The sequence below is a fragment of the Elephas maximus genome, chromosome 12 (assembly GCF_024166365.1).
Source record: "Elephas maximus indicus isolate mEleMax1 chromosome 12, mEleMax1 primary haplotype, whole genome shotgun sequence".
NCBI classification, from domain to species: domain Eukaryota; kingdom Metazoa; phylum Chordata; class Mammalia; order Proboscidea; family Elephantidae; genus Elephas; species Elephas maximus.
Window position 1 is genome coordinate 92,026,478 of NC_064830.1, and position 19,097 is coordinate 92,045,574.

Genomic DNA, 19,097 nt, shown 5'->3' on the forward strand with positions numbered 1-19,097 from the left:
TCTGCACTTGGGGCTTAATGCCCTGTAGTTGTTGTCTTGAAATTCTTAATAATTTTGTCTTTGAATTTGTGCTTTCTAAGTGAAGTCCTATGGGACAATGGAGTATGTGCTAAGAGTCCTGCCTTCTGCTGCCTCTCCACCTCCGGTGAATGGGTTCTCCCTGCCAGCTCCCCGGCCTTCACCTGATCATAATTGCTACCCTCTTTCCCCAGCAGAGGCCTGGGCCCAGGCACAGGGAGGGTCAGGGTTGGGGTCGGGGTCTTGGTTGGACACAGACACTCTGTGTACCAAGTTGTGGGGCAAAACTCCTGGTGCTTGTGAGGGTCTCCATTCACGTGAGAGCATCTCCAGGCCTGAGGGGGCGCGATATTACATAGCAAATAAAAAAACACCATGACAAGCTGAGAGACTGGAAGAAAGGGGCTTTGTTCCTGCTTTCTGAACAAGGGGCCCTATATTTTCATTTTGCATTGGGCCTTGGAAATTATGTAGCTGGCACTGGTCCCAGCAGAAGATCCAGAACCAGTCTGCTGTTCCATGGGGGTGTTCTTTGGAGACTGTTGTTGTTCGTTGCCATGGAGTCAGCTCTGACTCATCATGGTGGCCCCATGTACAACAAAACAAAATGTTGCCCAGTCCTGTGTCATCTTCATGAACACTGATATGTTTCAGTCCATTTTTTTTTTAGAATAAAACCAAATCCATTGCCATCAAGTTGGATTCCAACTCATGGCAACTCCATGCGTTATGGAGTAGAGCTGCCCCATCGGGTTTTCTTGGCTGTAATCATTATGGAAATGATTGCCAAGCCTTTCTTCTATGGCACTGCTGGGTGGATTTGAACTACCAACCCTTAGGTTAGTAGTCGAACACACATCTTTTGCACCACTTGGGGACCTCTTTGGAGAATAGGCTTTCACTATTTCCTCAGGTAACAGGAACAGCTCAGAGTTTTTCCTATGGATGCAGCATTTTGAACAATACCCCTCTGGCCCCTTCTGCCCAGCCCCTCTCTAGGTCTCAAAGGAGGGATGACTGGGTGGGGGTGAGGGTGAAGAGGTAGCATAAAGATGCTTAGAGACAACAGGATTTCACCAGGTGGTTTATTGAAGTCCAAAACCCATGCCTCTCACACCACAGACCACCTGTTGACTATAAGGTCTAGCAAGCTCTTCTGCTGACAGCTGGGCCAGACCCCAGGGTCTACAAAACCTTCAAGGCTGGTCTCAAGGCATGGGGAAGGGTCTGTGAATGAGCAGATACTGCTCTTTGATTAGTTGACAGTATGACCATCACTTTACGGGAGGCACTGCTCACCTACTCCTACATTGGCAGAGCCAGGGATGTGTGCATGTCTATGTGCTGGGATCTGGGCTGTGCAGGGACAGGAAAAGGCTAGTGAGAATCTTGGTCAGCAATGAGAGGTGGTGCGTGGACACCTCTGTCACCCCAAAATCACTCAAGTGGGGAGAAGATGTGATCTCAGATGGGGACAAGGGTATGGGGGGCCCCTGGTGGGCCTCAGAAGTTGTTGTCAATGTTCCAGACATCCCCACCAAGTGCGTTGGCTGCCCCCTGCAACGTCCAGGTGAGCAGGGCCAGCTGTCGACGGAAGCGGCTCTCCTGGAAGCCTAGGCTGGGTTCTACCCCAGGGGAGGAGGCCCCTGGGGCCCTGGAGTCACCCTTTCGAAGCAGCCGTAGGTGGTCCAGCAGGGCACCAAGCGTGTGGTCTCCACGGCCCAGGAAGATATGGCGGAATGGGGAGTCAGCCGGCGACACATACTGGGACAGGAAGTAGAACTCCACCTGCATCAAGAGTGAGATCAGGTTGGATGGGGTCTCTGTCCCCAGAGCAAAAGCCTGAACAACCCCTACTTCCTGCTAGCAATTTGTAACCAAACTCGGCACCTAGCACCAACTGCTGTTGAGTCATAAAATGTGTGTCAAGATAGAATTCTGCTCCATAGGGTTTTCACCTAGTGAAGTCCCTGGGTGATGCAAACGGCTAATGTGCTCGGCTGCTAACCTTAAAGGTTGGAGGTTCAAGTCCATCTAGAAGCACCATGGAATAAAGGCCTGGTGATCTACTTCAGAAAAATCAGCCATAGAAAACCCTGTGGAGGCGAAGCCAAGATGGCGGACTAGGCAGACGCTACCTCGGATCCCTCTTACAACAAAGATACGGAAAAACAAGTGAATCGATCACATACATAACAATCTACGAACCCTGAACAACAAACACAGATTTAGAGACAGAGAACGAACTAATACAGGGAAGCAGCGATTGTTTCCAGAGCCTGGAGCCAGCGTACCAGTCAGGTACGGCACAAGCACAGAGAGCTGCCCCACCCCCCTGAACTAACCCCGGGAGGGGGCCCAGTTGGGTCACGCGGGCAGCGTGGGACTCAGCCGGTAGGAGAAGTCCCCCGGAGGCAGCGACTGGTATTGGAGCGGGGAGAACAGCGTCCCAGCCGGGACACTCGGTCACGGCACAAGCATGGGGAGCTGCTCCACCCATCTGAACTAACCCCGGGAGGAGGCCCAACTGCTTCTCGGAGGCGGCACGGCCACGCGGCTGGAGGGACGAGAAGTCCCTGGGAGGCAGCGACTGATTTTGGAGTCGAGAGTGCGCCGTCCCAGTAGGGGAGCCTTGACGCTGGGCGTGGGGCTGGAAGCGGAGGATCTGACCGTGACTCCAGCGGGCCAGACCCCCCGGGGGCAATCTCCACACAGCCAGCACACATAGGCGACGCGCCTGCGGGAATCTCAGATATAATAGTCATTCCAAGCAAGACAAGCAACTCTGGCTATATTCTGAGGTGCTACTCTCCTATCTCTCTGTTCCCTCCCCCACCCTCCCCAGGCGGCTTCATTAACATCTGAATAGCCTGAGCCAGAGGGAGAACTCTGATAGGGATCTGACTGCATTTTTTTTTTAGCGGATTTTCTGGAAAAACTAGTTTCCCAGTGATGGCTCGGAGACAACAATCCATATCAAACCACTTAAAGAAGCAGACCATGACAGCTTCTCCAACCCCCCAAACAAAAGAATCAAAATCTTTCCCAAATGAAGATACAATCTTGGAATTATCAGATAAAAAAACAGAATATAAAAAACTAATTTACAGAATGCTTAATGATATCACAAATGAAATTAGGATAACTGCAGAAAAAGCCAAGGAACACACTGATAAAACTGTTGAAGAACTCAAAAAGATTATTCAAGAACATACTGGAAAAATTAATAAGTTGCAAGAATCCATAGAGAGACAACATGTAGAAATCCAAAAGATTAACAATAAAATAACAGAATTAGACAACGCACTAGGAAGTCAGAGGAGCAGACTCGAGCAATTAGAATGCAGACTGGGACATCTGGAGGACCAGGGAATCAACACCAACATAGCTGAAAAAAAATCAGATAAAAGAATTTAAAAAAATGAAGAAACCCTAAGAATTATGTGGGACTCTATCAAGAAGGATAACCTGCGGGTGATTGGAGTCCCAGAACAGGGAGGGGGGACAGAAAACACAGAGAAAATAGTTGAAGAGCTCCTGACACAAAACTTCCCTGACATCATGAAAGACGAAAGGATATCTATCCAAGATGCTCATCGAACCCCATTTAAGATTGATCCAAAAAGAAAAACACCAAGACATATTATCATCAAACTTGCCAAAACCAAAGATAAACAGAAAATTTTAAAAGCAGCCAGGGAGAAAAGAAAGGTTTCCTTCAAGGGAGAATCAATAAGAATATGTTCTGACTACTCAGCAGAAACCATGCAGGCAAGAAGGGAATGGGACGACATATACAGAACACTGAAGGAGAAAAACTGCCAGCCAAGGATCATATATCCAGCAAAACTCTCTCTGAAATATGACGGCGAAATTAAGATATTTACAGACAAACACAAGTTTAGAGAATTTGCAAAAACCAAACCAAAGCTACAAGAAATACTAAAGGATATTGTTTGGTCAGAGAACCAATAATATCAGATATCAGCACAACACAAGGTCACAAAACAGAACGTCCTGATATCAACTCAAATAGGGAAATCACAAAAACAAACAAATTAAGATTAATTAAAAAAAATACACATAACGGAATCATGGAAGTCAGTAGGTAAAAGATCACAATAATCAAAAAGAGGGACTAAATACAGGAGGCATTGAACTGCCATATGGAGAGTGATACAAGGCGATATAGAACAATACAAGTTAGGTTTTTACTTAGAAAAATAGGGGTAAATAATAAGGTAACCACAAAAAGGTATAACAACTCTATAACTCAAGATAAAAACCAAGAAAAACGTAACGACTCAACTAACATAAAGTCAAGCACTATGAAAATGAGGATCTCACAATTTACTAAGAAAAACGCCTCAGCACAAAAAAGTATGTGGAAAAATGAAATTGTCAACAACACACATAAAAAGGCATCAAAATGACAGCACTAAAAACTTATTTATCTATAATTACCCTGAATGTGAATGGACTAAATGCACCAATAAAGAGACAGAGAGTCACAGACTGGATAAAGAAACACGATCCATCTATATGCTGCCTACAAGAGACACACCTTAGACTTAGAGACACAAACAAACTAAAACTCAAAGGATGGAAAAAAGTATATCAAGCAAACAATAAGCAAAAAAGAAGAGGAGTAGCAATATTAATTTCTGACAAAATAGACTTTAGACTTAAATCCACCACAAAGGATAAAGAAGGACACTATATAATGATAAAAGGGACAATTGATCAGGAAGACATAACCATATTAAATATTTATGCACCCAATGACAGGGCTGCAAGATACATAAATCAAATTTTAACAGAATTGAAAAGCGAGATAGATACCTCCACAATTATAGTAGGAGACTTCAACACACCACTTTCGGAGAAGGACAGGACATCCAGTAAGAAGCTCAACAGAGACATGGAAGATCTAATTACAACAATCAACCAACTTGACCTCATTGACTTATACAGAACTCTCCACCCAACTGCTGCAAAGTATACTTTTTTTTCTAGCGCACATGGAACATTCTCTAGAATAGACCACATATTAGGTCATAAAACAAACCTTTGCAGAGTCCAAAACATCGAAATATTACAAAGCATCTTCTCAGACCACAAGGCAATAAAACTAGAGATCAATAACAGAAAAACTAGGGAAAAGAAATCAAATACTTGGAAAATGAACAATACCCTCCTGAAAAAAGACTGGGTTATAGAAGACATCAAGGAGGGAATAAGGAAATTCATAGAAAGCAACGAGAATGAAAATACTTCCTATCAAAACCTCTGGGACACAGCAAAAGCAGTGCTCAGAGGCCAATTTATATCAATAAATGCACACATACAAAAAGAAGAAAGAGCCAAAAGCAGAGAACTGTCCCTACAACTTGAACAAATAGAAACTGAGCAACAAAAGAATCCATCAGGCACCAGAAGAAAACAAATAATAAAAATTAGAGCTGAACTAAATGAATTAGAGAACAGAAAAACAATTGAAAGAATTAACAAAGCCAAAAGCTGGTTCTTTGAAAAAATTAACAAAATTGATAAACCATTGGCTAGACTGACTAAAGAAATACAGGAAAGGAAACAAATAACCTGAATAAGAAATGAGAAGGACCACATCACAAGAGAACCAAATGAAATTAAAAGAATCATTTCAGATTATTATGAAAAATTGTACTCTAACAAATTTGAAAACCTAGAAGAAATGGATGAATTCCTGGAAAAACACTACCTACCTAAACTAACACATTCAGAAGTAGAACAACTAAATAGACCCATAACAAAAAAAGAGATTGAAACAGTAATCAAAAAACTCCCAACAAAAAAAAGCCCTGGCCCGGATGGCTTCACTGCAGAGTTCTACCAAACTTTCAGAGAAGAGTTAACACCACTACTACTAAAGGTATTCCAAAGCATAGAAAATGACGGAATACTACCCAACTCATTCTATGAAGCCACCATCTCCCTGATACCAAAACCAGGTAAAGACATTACAAAAAAAGAAAATTATAGACCTATATCCCTCATGAACATTGATGCAAAAATCCTCAACAAAATTCTAGCCAATAGAATCCAACAACACATCAAAAAAATAATTCACCCTGATCAAGTGGGATTTATACCAGGTATGCAAGGCTGGTTTAATATCAGAAAAACCATTAATGTAATCCATCACATAAATAAAACAAAAGACAAAAACCACATGATCTTATCAATTGATGCAGAAAAGGCATTTGACAAAGTCCAACACCCATTCATGATAAAAACTCTTACCAAAATAGGAATTGAAGGAAAATTCCTCAACATAATAAAGGGCATCTATGCAAAGCCAACACCAATATCACTCTAAATGGAGAGAACCTGAAAGCATTTCCCTTGAGAACGGGAACCAGACAAGAATGCCCTTTATCACCGCTCTTATTCAACATCGTGTTGGAAGTCTTAGCCAGGGCAATTCGGCTAGACAAAGAAATAAAAGGTATCCGGATTGGCAAGGAAGAAGTAAAGTTATCACTATTTGCAGATGACATGATTATATACCCAGAAAACCCTAAGGAATCCTCCAGAAAACTACTGAAACTAATAGAAGAGTTTGGCAGAGTCTCAGGTTATAAAATAAACATACAAAAATCACTTGGATTCCTCTACATCAACAAAAAGAACACCGAAGAGGAAATAACCAAATCAATACCATTCACAGTAGCCCCCAAGAAGATAAGATACTTAGGAATAAATCTTACCAAGGATGTAAAAGACCTATACAAAGAAAACTACAAAGCTCTACTACAAGAAATTCAAAAGGACATGCTTAAGTGGAAAAACATACCCTGCTCATGGATGAAGACTTAACATAGTAAAAATGTCTATTCTACCAAAAGCCATCTATACATTTAACGCACTTCCGATCCAAATTCCAATGTCATATTTTAAGGGGATAGAGAAACAAATCACCAATTTCATATGGAAGGGAAAGAAGCCCCGGATAAGCAAAGCACTACTGAAAAAGAAGAAGAAAGTGGGAGGCCTCACCTTACCTGACTTCAGAACCTATTATACAGCCACAGTAGTCAAAACAGCCTGGTATTGGTACAACAACAGACACATAGACCAATGGAACAGAATTGAGAACCCAGACATAGATCCATCCACGTATGAGCAGCTGATATTTGACAAAGGACCAGTGTCAATTAACTGGGGAAAAGATAGCCTTTTTAACAAATGGTGCTGGCATAACTGGATATCCATTTGCAAAAAAATGAAACAGGACCCATACCTCACACCATGCACAAAAACTAACTCCAAGTGGATCAAAGACCTAAACATAAAGACTAAAACGATAAAGATCATGGAAGAAAAAATTGGGACAACCCTAGGAGCCCTAATACAAGGTATAAACAGAATACAAAACATTACCAAAAATGATGAAGAGAAACCCGATAACTGGGAGCTCCTAAAAATCAAACACCTATGCTCATCTAAAGACTTCTCCAAAAGAGTAAAAAGACCACCTACAGATTGGGAAAGAATTTTCAGCTATGACATCTCCGACCAGCGCCTGATCTCTAAAATCTACATGATTCGGTCAAAACTCAACCAGAAAAAGACAAACAACCCAATCAAGAAGTGGGCAAAGGATATGAACACACATTTCACTAAAGAAGATATTCAGACAGCCAACAGATACATGAGAAAATGCTCTCGATCTTTAGCCATTAGAGAAATGCAAATTAAAACTACGATGAGATTCCATCTCACACCAGCAAGGCTGGCATTAATCCAAAAAACACAAAATAATAAATGTTGGAGAGGCTGCGGAGAGATTGGAACTCTCATACACTGCTGGTGGGAATGTAAAATGGTACAACCACTTTGGAAATCTATCTGGCGTTATCTTAAACAGTTAGAACTACCATACAACCCAGAAATCCCACTCCTAGGAATATACCCTAGAGATACAAGAGCCTTCATACAAACAGATATATGCACACCCATGTTTATTGCAGCTCTGTTTACAATAGCAAAAAGTTGGAAGCAACCAAGGTGTCCATCAACAGATGAATGGGTAAATAAATTGTGGTATATTCACACAATGGAATACTACGCATCGATAAAGAACAGTGACGAATCTCTGAAACATTTCATAACATGGAGGAACCTGGAAGGCATTATGCTGAGCGAAATTAGTCAGAGGCAAAAGGACAAATATTGTATAAGACCACTATTATAAGATCTTGAGAAATAGTAAACCCGAGAAGAACACATACTTTTGTGGTTACGAGGTGGGGAGGGAGGGAGGGTGGGAGAGGGTTTTTTATTGATTAATCAGTAGATAAGAACTGCTTTAGGTGAAGGGAAAGACAACACTCAATACATGGAAGGTCTGCTCAATTGGACTGGACCAAAAGCAAAGAAGTTTCCGGGATAAAATGAATGCTTCAAAGGTCAGCGGAGCAAGTGCGGGGGTCTGGGGAACATGGTTTGCGGGGACTTCTAAGTCAATTGGCAAAATAATTCTATTATGAAATCATTCTGCATCCCACTTTGAAATGTGGTGTCTGGGGTCTTAAATGCTAACAAGCGGCCATCTAAGATGCATCAATTGGTCTCAACCCACCTGGAGCAAAGGAAAATGAAGAACACCAAGGCCACACGACAACTAAGAGCCCAAGAGACAGAAAGGGCCACATGAACCAGAGACCTACATCATCCTGAGACCAGAAGAACTAGTTGGTGCCCGGCCACAATCGATGACTGCCCTGACAGGGAGCACAGCAGAGGACCCCTGAGGGAGCAGGAGATCAGTGGGATACAGACCCCAAATTCTCATAAAAAGACCAAACTTAATGGTCTGACTGAGACTGGAGGAATCCCGGTGGCCATGCTCCCCAGACCTTCTGTTGACACAGGACAGGAACCATCCCCGAAGACAACTCTTCAGAAATGAAAGGGACTGGTCAGTGGGTGGGAGAGAGACGCTGATGAAGAGTGAGCTAATTATATCAGGTGGACACTTGAGATTGTGTTGGCAACTCTTGTCTGGAGGGGGGATGGGAGGATAGAGAGAGAGGGAAGCAGGCAAAATTGTCAAGAAAGGAGAGACTGAAAGGGCTGACTCAAGAGGGGGAGAGCAAGTGGGAGCAGGGAGTGAGATGTATGTAAACTTATATGTGACAGACTGATTGGATTTGTAAACGTTCACTTGAAGCTTAATAAAAGTTATTAAAAAAAAAAAAAAACCCTGTGGAGCATAGTTTTACTTTGACACACATGGGCTCCCCATGAGTTGGAATTGACTCCACGACAACCAGTTACTGGTTTTAAGTACTTAATATTGTTCAGCAGCTTCCCTAAGTCCCACCTCCCTTTGGTTACCCAATCAGGGAATGACCATTCTGTGACATCACCAATATCTGAGCGGAATGCACCCTTCAGCTGTTTTGAGTTCTATCCTTTTCTATCTCTAGAGCTTCCATGCCTGCATCTGGGTCTCCTCAGCCTTCCTTCTTGGCTCAGTCACTTCCCTGCTAAAAGCCTCAAATAATAATCTATTGTCCTGCTGTTCCTCTTCTTGATACCACTCCTCTACACACCACCTCCGCCAACCCCTACAGCCCGGAGTCAAAGGTCAATGGGACAGCCACCCTCTGACTCAGATGCTGTTCTGCCTTGCCTGAGATTGCCTCACTACTGGTCTAGTTCTCCTCCCCCATTTCTGCCAGCCTCTCTGGTTCCTTCTGCTCCCTACTGTGGGCAGGTCTGAAGGGGTGACCTTCACCCTCTGCTCTTCTCTTTGCCTACAGTCCAGTGGTTTTCAAACCTGGCTGTATATTTGAATCACCTGGGGAAGATTTTTAAATTATTGCCTGCCATGACTCCAGCAGAATCAGGCTTGCTAGAGGTGGTCTCACCCATTCGTATCTCTGTAAGACCCAAAGAAGATTTTAATGCCACACAGAGCTCATTCATGTCCCTTGGCTTCAACTCTGACCTCTGTGGGAACAGTTCCCAAGTCTACTTGCCATATCATCCACTGGAATCCTGCCCTCCAGCAGTCTCCATCGCTCAGCCCACCGGGCCCAGGGGGGGTGGGGAACCTGGACATAATAACCCCCTACACACCAGCACCAACCTCCTGAGTCCCACTCCCACATTCCCTCTGAGTACCAGGGCCATCCCCAGCTGTCAGGCTCTCGCCTCAAAGGTGGAAGTAGGGTGACACAGGCTTTGGGGTCAGCCTGCCTGGTTTTAATTTCAGCTCCACCACTTACCATGTGGCCTTAGTGTCTGGATACAGTACTAGCAATCTCACAGGATTTTAGGGAAGACTATGAGAGAAAAGGAATCTTGGTGCCACAGTGGTTAAGCACTCAGTTGCTAACCGAAAGGTCAGCGGTTCGAACCCACCAGCCACTCCGCGAAAGGAAGATGTGGCAATCTGTTTCCATAAAAATTTACAGCTTTGGAAACCCTATGGGGCAGTTCTACTCTGTCTCTATGAGTCGGAATCGACTCTACAGCAGTGAGTGGATCAGAGAAAATGAAGCAAAGCACTTGGCACGTGGCAGACCCTTAACAAACGGCAGCCTCCTCCTCTTCCTCCAACATCCAGTCTGTCCATTTCTCCTTCCAAATGCCTCACATCAGTCTGGTTCCCTCCTACAGATATCTGCTGCCACCCTTACCACATTAACTTCCATCTTCAGGCCATCTACACTCCAGCCAAAATCCTTCCTAAAACTCCACTTTGCTACATCACTTCCATGCTCAGAAACCCTCCTCATTTTCTTGATGTCCAAATCCTAAAAATCCAAACCTCTGACCCTGGCACTTAAGGCTCTCCACAGTTGATTCCTAACTCATTTGGTGCCTCCCTCTGCTTCTCCGCAGGACCTCTGTTCTGGCTCTGCTGGTCCACACCCTGCTCCCAAGGAAAACCTCATTGCTGTAGAGTCAATTCTGACTTATACCAACCCTACAGACAGAGTAGAACCTTAGGGTTTCCAAGGAGCAGCTGGTAGATTCGAACTTTTGGTTAGCAGCCGCAGCTCTTAACCACTGCACCATGAAAGCCAGGCCTGTTTCACTGCCACACCCTTATTTTGGGCCTCTCTGCCCTGGAAAGTCCTCCTTTCTCCACACCAACCCAAGTTGTCTGTTCTTCAATGCCAAGTCATGGCCTAAAACAGGGGTCAGCAAACTTCTTCTGTGATGGACCAGATAGTAAATATGTGGGGCTTTGCGAGTCATGTGATTTTTGTGGCGACCTTGCCACTGCAGTACAAAAGTCAGCCATGGACAATATGTAAACCACTGAGCATGGCTGTGTTTTGCAATAGAACTTTATTTACAAAAACAGGTAGCAGGCTGAATTTTGCCTGCAGGCTTCTAGTTTGCCAACTCCTGGTCCAGAACCATGAAGTTCCCTGGGTCTGATCCTTTAGTCCCTTTGGAAGGTAGCTGGGGGGGGGTGTCTTTTTGTGTTTCTGGGGTTACACAGGAGAGGTTAAACCAAGGTCTATGAATAAGAATGAAACATGCCCCATCCCTTTTCTCACCCCAGGGTCAAACACAGCCAGGGCATTGAACCAATTCATTCCAGTTGGAACCTCTGCTGAGAATTTCATTTCCATCCCAGATAAACTGAATCAGAATCTGCAGTTCAATGAGATCCCCAGGTGATGCTTATGTATAATAAATTTTGAGAACCACTGCTCTACTAGTAGGGGCCTTGGTGGCACAGTGGTTAAAGTGCTCATCTGTCAACGGAAAGGTCAATGGTTTGAATCCACCAGCCACTCCTTGGGAGAAAGACGTGGCAGTCTGCTTCTGTAAAGATTTACAGCAGTTCTACTCTGTCCTTCAGGGTCACTATGAGTCGGAATTGCCTCAGTGGCAATGGATTTTTGTTGCCCTACCAGTGGTTCTCAGAATTGGTCTCTAACCAGCAGCATTAGCAACTCCTGGGAACTTGTTAGAAATGTGAATTCTCAGCAGCGGTTTAAGCTCCAATGAACAGGTTCAAAGCCCTGCACATAGCTCAGCAGAGGGGGCAAAGGAAAGGGAAAAAGAGGAGAGATCAGGAAGGAGGGGAGGAAGAGGAGACTGAGGAGAATGACAGAGACCAGGAGAAAAGAGTAAGGAAGAAAGAGCAAGATGGACAGATTTCTAAATAGAAAGAAGGAATGAATGATGGCAAGGGAGAGAGGCAGGTGCATAAGTAAGAAAAAGCAAGTGGGAAAAAGAACATGAACCTGCAAGGGACAGACATGTTTGCTCTGAAAACTGTGTGGGTGTGTGTGCATGGGGGCTCAGTGTGTACGCTATGGGTTCCCTGCGTGTATTTACAGGGTGTTCTGTACCATGAGTGACCCCACACTCACTGAGGGCAGTCCTGTTAAAAATTTTGCATCATAGGCCTTTTCTCAGGCCCCCAGTCCTTACCACCCACTTCCCAAGATCAAAGGTTTGACAAGTTGAATTCATGGGGTGAGGGAATGGAAGATGAGCCGTGTAACTGGAGATGCAGTGGGGACTGCAAAGTATCCAAAATTAAGCCGAAGAGCTAGGCCAGGGAATAAAATCGAGTACAACTTTCAGATGACACCTCCTCCTGGCAGCCCTTCTGGATTTCACCCATTTCAGTGCTAGAGGGGAAAAAGCTCTCCATTCTCTGAATTTCTTTAGCCCTTTGCACCTCGAGCCTTTTGTACTGTGGAACATTGAGTACACGCTTTTTCTCTCCGGGGGGGGGGGGCAGCAGGGGGATGTGTGTGTGGTGGGGGGCATCCCAGTTTTGCTTCCCTCTGGCCAGGTGACGGTGGCTAAGAGGCTTCCCCCCTCATTTCCTCGCTTTGAGGGGCTGCCTCAGTGGCCGCTAAGGTCCTCCCAGCCTGGCCAGTCTGAGAGTATTGTGTCTAGGACTAGGCGAGCCCCGAGGACAGGGACCAGTCAGTCTGCAGCGTCCCTTCGACAAAAGTATCAGGCAGGAAGAGAAGGCTGGGCGAGCAGAGACCAGGTCGCGCCAGGGCCCCAAAAGCCCAGCCCCAAGACAGCCTGCAACGTGAGGACGCAAGCAGAGGGGTCCCATGGGGGCCGAGAGGCGGGGCGGCAGGGAGCTGGGTGCAGGGGGCGTGGGGCGGGGCCTCACCCGCATGATGCGCACGTTGTACATGCGCGTCAGCCTCTCGTCGCTCTCCTCCGAGCTGTAGATCTCCTTCCGCAGCTTCTCCGCCGCCCGGATGTAGTCTCCCCGCGCCGAGTACACCCACTGCAGCGTCAGCCCGCGAGCCTGAGGACGGAGGCGCGGGCTGGGGCAGGCAGCTAGGGCCTGGCGGAGACGGGCCAGGACCCCGGGCTAGGATGGGGGTCAAGCTGTTGTGGGACGAGGCTGGGACCCCGGGGCTGGCAGGAGGCGGGAGGATAGGGGCGCAGAGTGCTGGGGAAGAACTGAGGGTAGAGGAGAACAAGACCCTGGACCTGGGGGGTTGGGGAGGACAAATCCCGGGGCCTGGGAGGGTACCTGCGGAGCCCTAGGGGCTTAGGTGCCTGGGGCCCGGGGTAAAGGGGCCAGGTTGCCAAGGGGACCAAGACTCCAGGGGTTGAGGTGAGGAGGGGCCAGACCCCATGGCCTAAACAGCATTTTAATGGGATATAGCGCCCCCCACCCCCAGAGGTGGGGAGCTGCTTGGCATCTTGGACCTTTAGGTCCCCAGAGAACTCGTTGAGGCTGCCGATGTGGCTGAGGACGACGTCCCCGTAGCAGCCGAAGTCGAGGGGCAGCAGATGATCGTGGCTGAGCCGGATGAGGAGCTGCCCCGCGAGCAGGGCCACAGTCCGGGCCACGGCAGGCAGGCGGCCTCGCAGCGCCGCGTGCAGGTTCTCATACGTGTCATCTTTTGTGTGCAGGAACGGATACGTCTGGTCATCCTGCGGCAACAGAGCCAGGGCTGGGCAGGGGCACGGTAGAGGCAGGCTGACTGCCTGGCCTTCTGGGGCGGGGGCCAGGAAGCCTCACCTCCATGAAGGAAAACTCAACGGCAGGAACCCCCGCAAAGGCGGTGAAGGAATAGGCACTGCTGTCCATGGGCAGGGGCCGGATCCTGAGAGTAGGCAGGTTAGGGGGGCCGGTGGGCTCAGGCTTCCCTCACCCCACCACCTCAGCCTCTCTCACCCCCACTTACACCTCAGCATCCCAGCTGGTGTTGGTGAACACCACCTGCTCATAAAGGGTCTGCCCACTGCGGTTAGGAGAGTCCACCTGGGGGCAGGGTGGGGGCACAGGTCAGGCTGAGCTCTCACCAGCTTCCCTTCTCCCATTGCCTCCCCTGCTCCCAGCGTGCCTAGCTCTTGCCTGCTTCAGGATATTCTGGATGAGGCTGGTCAGAAGGGGGCTGGTCTTGGCATGGAACCTATCATCCCCTGAAGAGAGGGAGGAATAAGCCCAGCTCAGGATTTGGCCTCTGGGGACAGGGGTGGGCAGGAGGGGTCCAGATGGTAGCACTGCCCTAGCTCACCCAGCACTGCATTGTCCAGGCTTATGTAGACGACGGCTTTGAGGTGCAGCACACTGAGGTAGCCCTGTGGGTAAGGGGAGTAGAGAATGAACCCCACGAGCCTCTCTCCACTGCCCTGCTACCCTGCCCAGGACCCCGCCATCACCTCCAGCCATTCCATGGAGCCCACACTCCCAAAGTCGCCTCCATCCCAGCTAATGAAGAGAAGACTTCTTCGGGGGCGGAAGCCTAGGGGTAGAGGGTAGGGACGATGGGTTCAGCTGGGGGCCAAGCAAAGCCCTCTTAGTCCTCCCTCTGTCCTGGTCCCCTGGGGCCCCTCCTTCCCTCCCAACATTCTCCTGCTTAATCTTCACTCAGGCCCATGGAATACTATGATTACTTTCATTTTTAGATGAAGAAATGGAGGTGAAGTGACTTGTCCAGGGCACACAGAACATGGGAGAGCCAAGTTTGGAGCCCAGGTTTGAGGCTCCAGCCGGTGTTCCTCCAGCCTGTGTTCCTAACTGCCATCCTGCCCCAGTTCTGGCTCAGACCACAGCCCCACCTCTGCCCAGCCCAGGTCCCAACCTTACCATTGCTCACCATGGTGGATATGGTGCGCACCAGCTCCAGCAATATGGCCGTCCCCACAGCAGACTTGGCTGCTCCTGGGCCCCATGCATCCCTCTGGGCCCCGATGACAACATAGTGATCTAGGGGAAGGTATGGTTTGGGCCCACCTCTTACACTGGCAGTAAGTACCGGAACACTTCTCCTTCCGCGCTAGGGGGGCAGGTGCCACCAGCTCTCCTAGCCCTCGACCAATCTCCATCACTCAGCCCCTGACATCTCTCTGCAACCCCAGCCCTGCAGTCCCTAATGAAACCTGCCCCTTCTTCCCTTGACCCTCCCTGAACAGCCTGCTCCATCAGCGGGATGCCTGGAGTCATTCCCTCCCTGGTCAGCCATGTCCCACTGGTCACCAGGTCCTGACAGATTTCAAATCCCTCTCCACCCCACCCTCCACCAGCATCCTCATCTGAGCCTCCCCGCGCCTCTCCCTCACCACTAATAGGTGCCACACTCTTCTTCCTGAAGGGCTGCTCCCATCACCCTGCTCTCCTTCTAAAGAACCTTCGATTCCCCACTGCTGTCCACATCTGGTGATGCTTGAAAGGGCCATCTATCCAATTTGACCTCCTTTCATACTTGAGTCTCTGCTATAACATCATCCACCTTATGCTTGTTTACCTCCAGTGCCAGGGGAACTTGCTACTGTGGAAGACTGCCCATTCAACCTGAGGACAGGGTGAACTGGGAGGTCTCCTCACTGCCACTCCCATCAGTCCCAGTCCCAACTTGCCAGCCTTCTTCCCTACTAACGCCTGCTGCACCCTCCAGTCAAAGCTGCCCTCCCCTCCCCTGGGCACCATTCCTGCCCTCCCCTGGGCCTTGCACAACCCTATCTTTGGGGGGGGGGGGCGGGGAGCTTATGAACAGTTACTTCTCTCAGGTTGTGGGTGATGCAGGTCAAGGGAGCACACCTGGCTCGGAGCGGCCCTCAATGCAGCCAAAGATGTTGCTGATGGGGGTGGCCGCCCTGCGGTTGTTGACACTTAGGTGGAGGCCCAGCCCGGGGCCCAAGTGATAAGGGGACTCTGGGAGGTGTCCCTGCCATTCCTGGGGGGCCACAGGACCTTCAAGCTTCCTGTAGAGGGGTGTGGCAGAAAGGATCTGGAGTAGCAGAGAGACCTGGGCCACCAAAGGGCCCAAAGCCCCTTCTCTGCTCTTTCCTTCCCACCCTCTCCTCCAGGTCTCTGCCTCTGCAGAGGGAGCCGTGCAGCCAGGGTCCCAAACGGTTGTGCAGGTTGCGTCCTACTCAAGAGTGCCAAATAGAAGTAGGGTCTGTGACTGAGATCCAGCTGGGTCTCCACTCACCAAACTGTGGGCCCTGGCCAGAGGCTGTGTCCGCCAGAGGAAGGGTCACCTTTTTCTAGTTCACCCCAAGTCACTCTATGGGCTAGCTGCAGCCTCCCTCTCTGCCTCCTCCTCTCCTGGGCCCCAGACACCCCTCACCTCAGCAGGCGGGAGGCAATGTCTGCACTGATGGGCTGGGCTGGGATTCTGGGGAGGCCAGAGGACTGGACTGGAGGAAACTGGGTTTGATTGAAGGAGGGGAAGCCAGGCGTGTAGGGGTCCCCAGTTCCCATGTGCACCTGTAGGGAGAGGGGTACCCACACTGCAACTGTGGCCTGAGTTCCTGGGAGAGTAGCGTGCCAGCCCTGACGAAGGCAAGGAGGTGCCGCCCTGGGACCCCCAGACTCACATGTCCATACACAGCCCGGTGGCTGGACAGGCCTAGCTTGTGTGTGTCCGGGGAGAGGTCTGCTGGGTCAGGGTATATGAGCACTCCTCGGGCCCCAAAGTCCTGGGCAGTGGCCACCTGGCAAAGGGAGGTGGCCATAGAATTCTTTCTCCAGAGAAGACAGATTTATAAGGGCAGGAGAAAGGAGTAAAGTGAAATGGGAGGGCCTTTGATCTGCAACTGTGGCTCCCACAGTTCTCCTGGAGAAAGAGTGTGCTCATCCTCTTGACTGGCCTCCCCACCTGCCTGCAGTGCCTTGGCAGCCCCCCACAGTTGTCCAGTGTTCTCTTCCCCACACCCCACCTGACTCCCAGGACCTCCTGATTTTGCTGTTCTCTGCCAACATTTTCTTACAATCCACTTGGTTCTTTCCTTTCTCATTCTCTCGGTCTTCTAGATGCTTCCCGTTTGCCCTTACCTTCTGGTTCCTCCGGCCTACACCCTCCTCGCTCCTCATCATCCCCGGTCCCAGGACCCTCACCTTCTGGGCAAAGCTGATCATCCCCACGCGCACCAGCAGGAGGCGCCCCGCCGGCTCCACGCCCCTGGCCTGCAGGTCCTGCAGGTCCTCCAGCCGCCCGTAGTGGGCGTACACCAGCTCTCCCTGGGGATGAAGGGATGGCTGAGGCGCGCTCACCGCGTCCCTTGCCCCGCACCAGGTAAAGGGCGAGAGCAGCCCGCATTCCGGGGGTGGGGCAGGAAGCGCTCACCGTGGCGTTGCCCGTGGCGCTGTAGGGACAATAGACTTCGGGGTCCTCCAGCGGCAGCTGCTCCCCGGCCCTCCCGGACTCATTGACCCAGTGCAGGGTGTTGGGGTGATCCCTGAGGAGCGGGGGTAGTGAGCGCCCCGCCCCCTGCTGCCCCCCGCCACCGGCCCACTCTCCCGCCTCTTGGCACTCACGGGTCCGGGAACTGCAACCCCACGTAGTGTGTGTCAGTCCACACGTGGTCCAGCTTCTGTCGGGAGAGCTCTGCGCGGATGTCCTGAGCCAGGGCGGCCATCCCGGCCGAGCCGGCCCCTCGTTCCCGAGAGCTGGTTTGCCTGAGCAAGGATAGGTGGGATTGGGACAGGACTGGAGCCTGGGGGGGGAACGGGGCTATGACTTCTCAACGCCCGGTGGGGATGGGGAGCCCTGGTGGTGCAGTGGCTAAGAGATCAGCTGCCAACCGAAACGTCCGGCAGCTGGAATCCACCAGATCCTTGGGAACCCTATGGGGCAGTTCTACTCTGTCCTGTAGGGTCGGAATCCACTTGACTGCAACAGTTTGGAGGAGAGGGAGAGAGTAGGGAAGGACGCCTGAGACGTAAGGTTGCCTGTGGGCTGTGAAGGGCTCCTCATTCTCAGAATAAGCTCCTTATTCTCAGAACAAGCTCTTCTGACTCATTCTCTCCCATCCCCACCGAGGCTGCCTCCCTGAGTGTGTCCAGGACATCCTTCTGCTTAAAATCTTAGCTTCCCATAGCTAGGGGTCCTGTCCACCACTTCTTAGGATATTTCTGGCTCAGACTAAACTCACCAACCTATCTACTGTCCACACACCTCCCCTCCATGCCACCCCCCCAATACATACATACTCGCCTGAGCTTTGCCCAGGCATGAAAACACTGGGCAGAGGCAGCAGACCACCCCCCCCCCCACTTCTGGATGCTCCACCTGGGTCACCAAGGTACCCAGTGGAACTATGGGATCACTTGTCTCATTGGAGATTTAACCCTGTCTTCTTCCATATTTTTCTTCCATAGTCACCACCTAACAAGCAAGCCTCTTTGTCACCTGAACTATCCCTGTTCTTCCATTTCACTTTTGCCATAGGCTGCCCTGCATGGCTTTCCTGTCACCCGGTTCCACCTGCACCCTTTCCATGGCAAACTAACTATCCTCACCCCTCAACATCATCACAGAATACCTTTTCTACCTCTTGCCTGGACAGAAGCCTGGCTCTCTCTGGAAAAGGCCATGTCTCCTGTGCCTCTGGCTCCACTTCTCAAACTTCTAACCATTTCTCTTCAGGTAAAACTCTATTCCATTGAAGTCCATGCCATCCAGCTCTACCACCCTCTACGCCTCCTCACTTCTGTTATGTTCTAACCAATTGGTCATTTGTCCACTTTCATTAAGGACTTTGGCATTTGGTGTCTGGCTTACTGTTTTCCTCTCCACACTGAAGTCCACTATGCTTCTGTAGTACTTCAAAATCCACGTGGATGATGA

At 49.3% G+C, this 19,097-nt stretch overlaps 1 protein-coding gene across 1 annotated transcript; it reads right to left on the reverse strand.

Annotated features, from left to right (window-relative positions):
• Positions 1-1,099: 1,099 nt before the first annotated feature.
• Positions 1,100-17,926, reverse strand: TFR2 (transferrin receptor 2). Its single transcript, XM_049904601.1, has 15 exons — positions 17,786-17,926; positions 17,595-17,706; positions 17,366-17,488; positions 16,846-16,962; positions 16,596-16,735; positions 16,064-16,227; positions 15,113-15,232; positions 14,686-14,768; positions 14,541-14,604; positions 14,378-14,445; positions 14,208-14,284; positions 14,042-14,126; positions 13,726-13,953; positions 13,175-13,315; positions 1,100-1,806 (listed from the first exon to the last, which is right to left on the reverse strand). The coding sequence occupies exons 1-15, from the start codon at positions 17,884-17,886 to the stop codon at positions 1,522-1,524; spliced, it is 1,908 nt and encodes a 635-aa protein (XP_049760558.1). The 5' UTR covers positions 17,887-17,926; the 3' UTR covers positions 1,100-1,521.
• Positions 17,927-19,097: the final 1,171 nt, after the last annotated feature.

Coding starts and splice junctions, on each gene's coding strand:
- TFR2 (XM_049904601.1), bottom strand. CDS start 17,886: ATGGCCGCCCTGGCTCAGGACATCCGCGCAGAGCTCTCCCGACAGAAG. Junction 14,605..14,685: donor GCTCCATGGAATGGCTGGAG/GTGATGGCGGGG, acceptor CCTTACCCACAG/GGCTACCTCAGTGTGCTGCA. Junction 13,316..13,725: donor AGTTCTCTGGGGACCTAAAG/GTCCAAGATGCC, acceptor CTCCGTCCTCAG/GCTCGCGGGCTGACGCTGCA.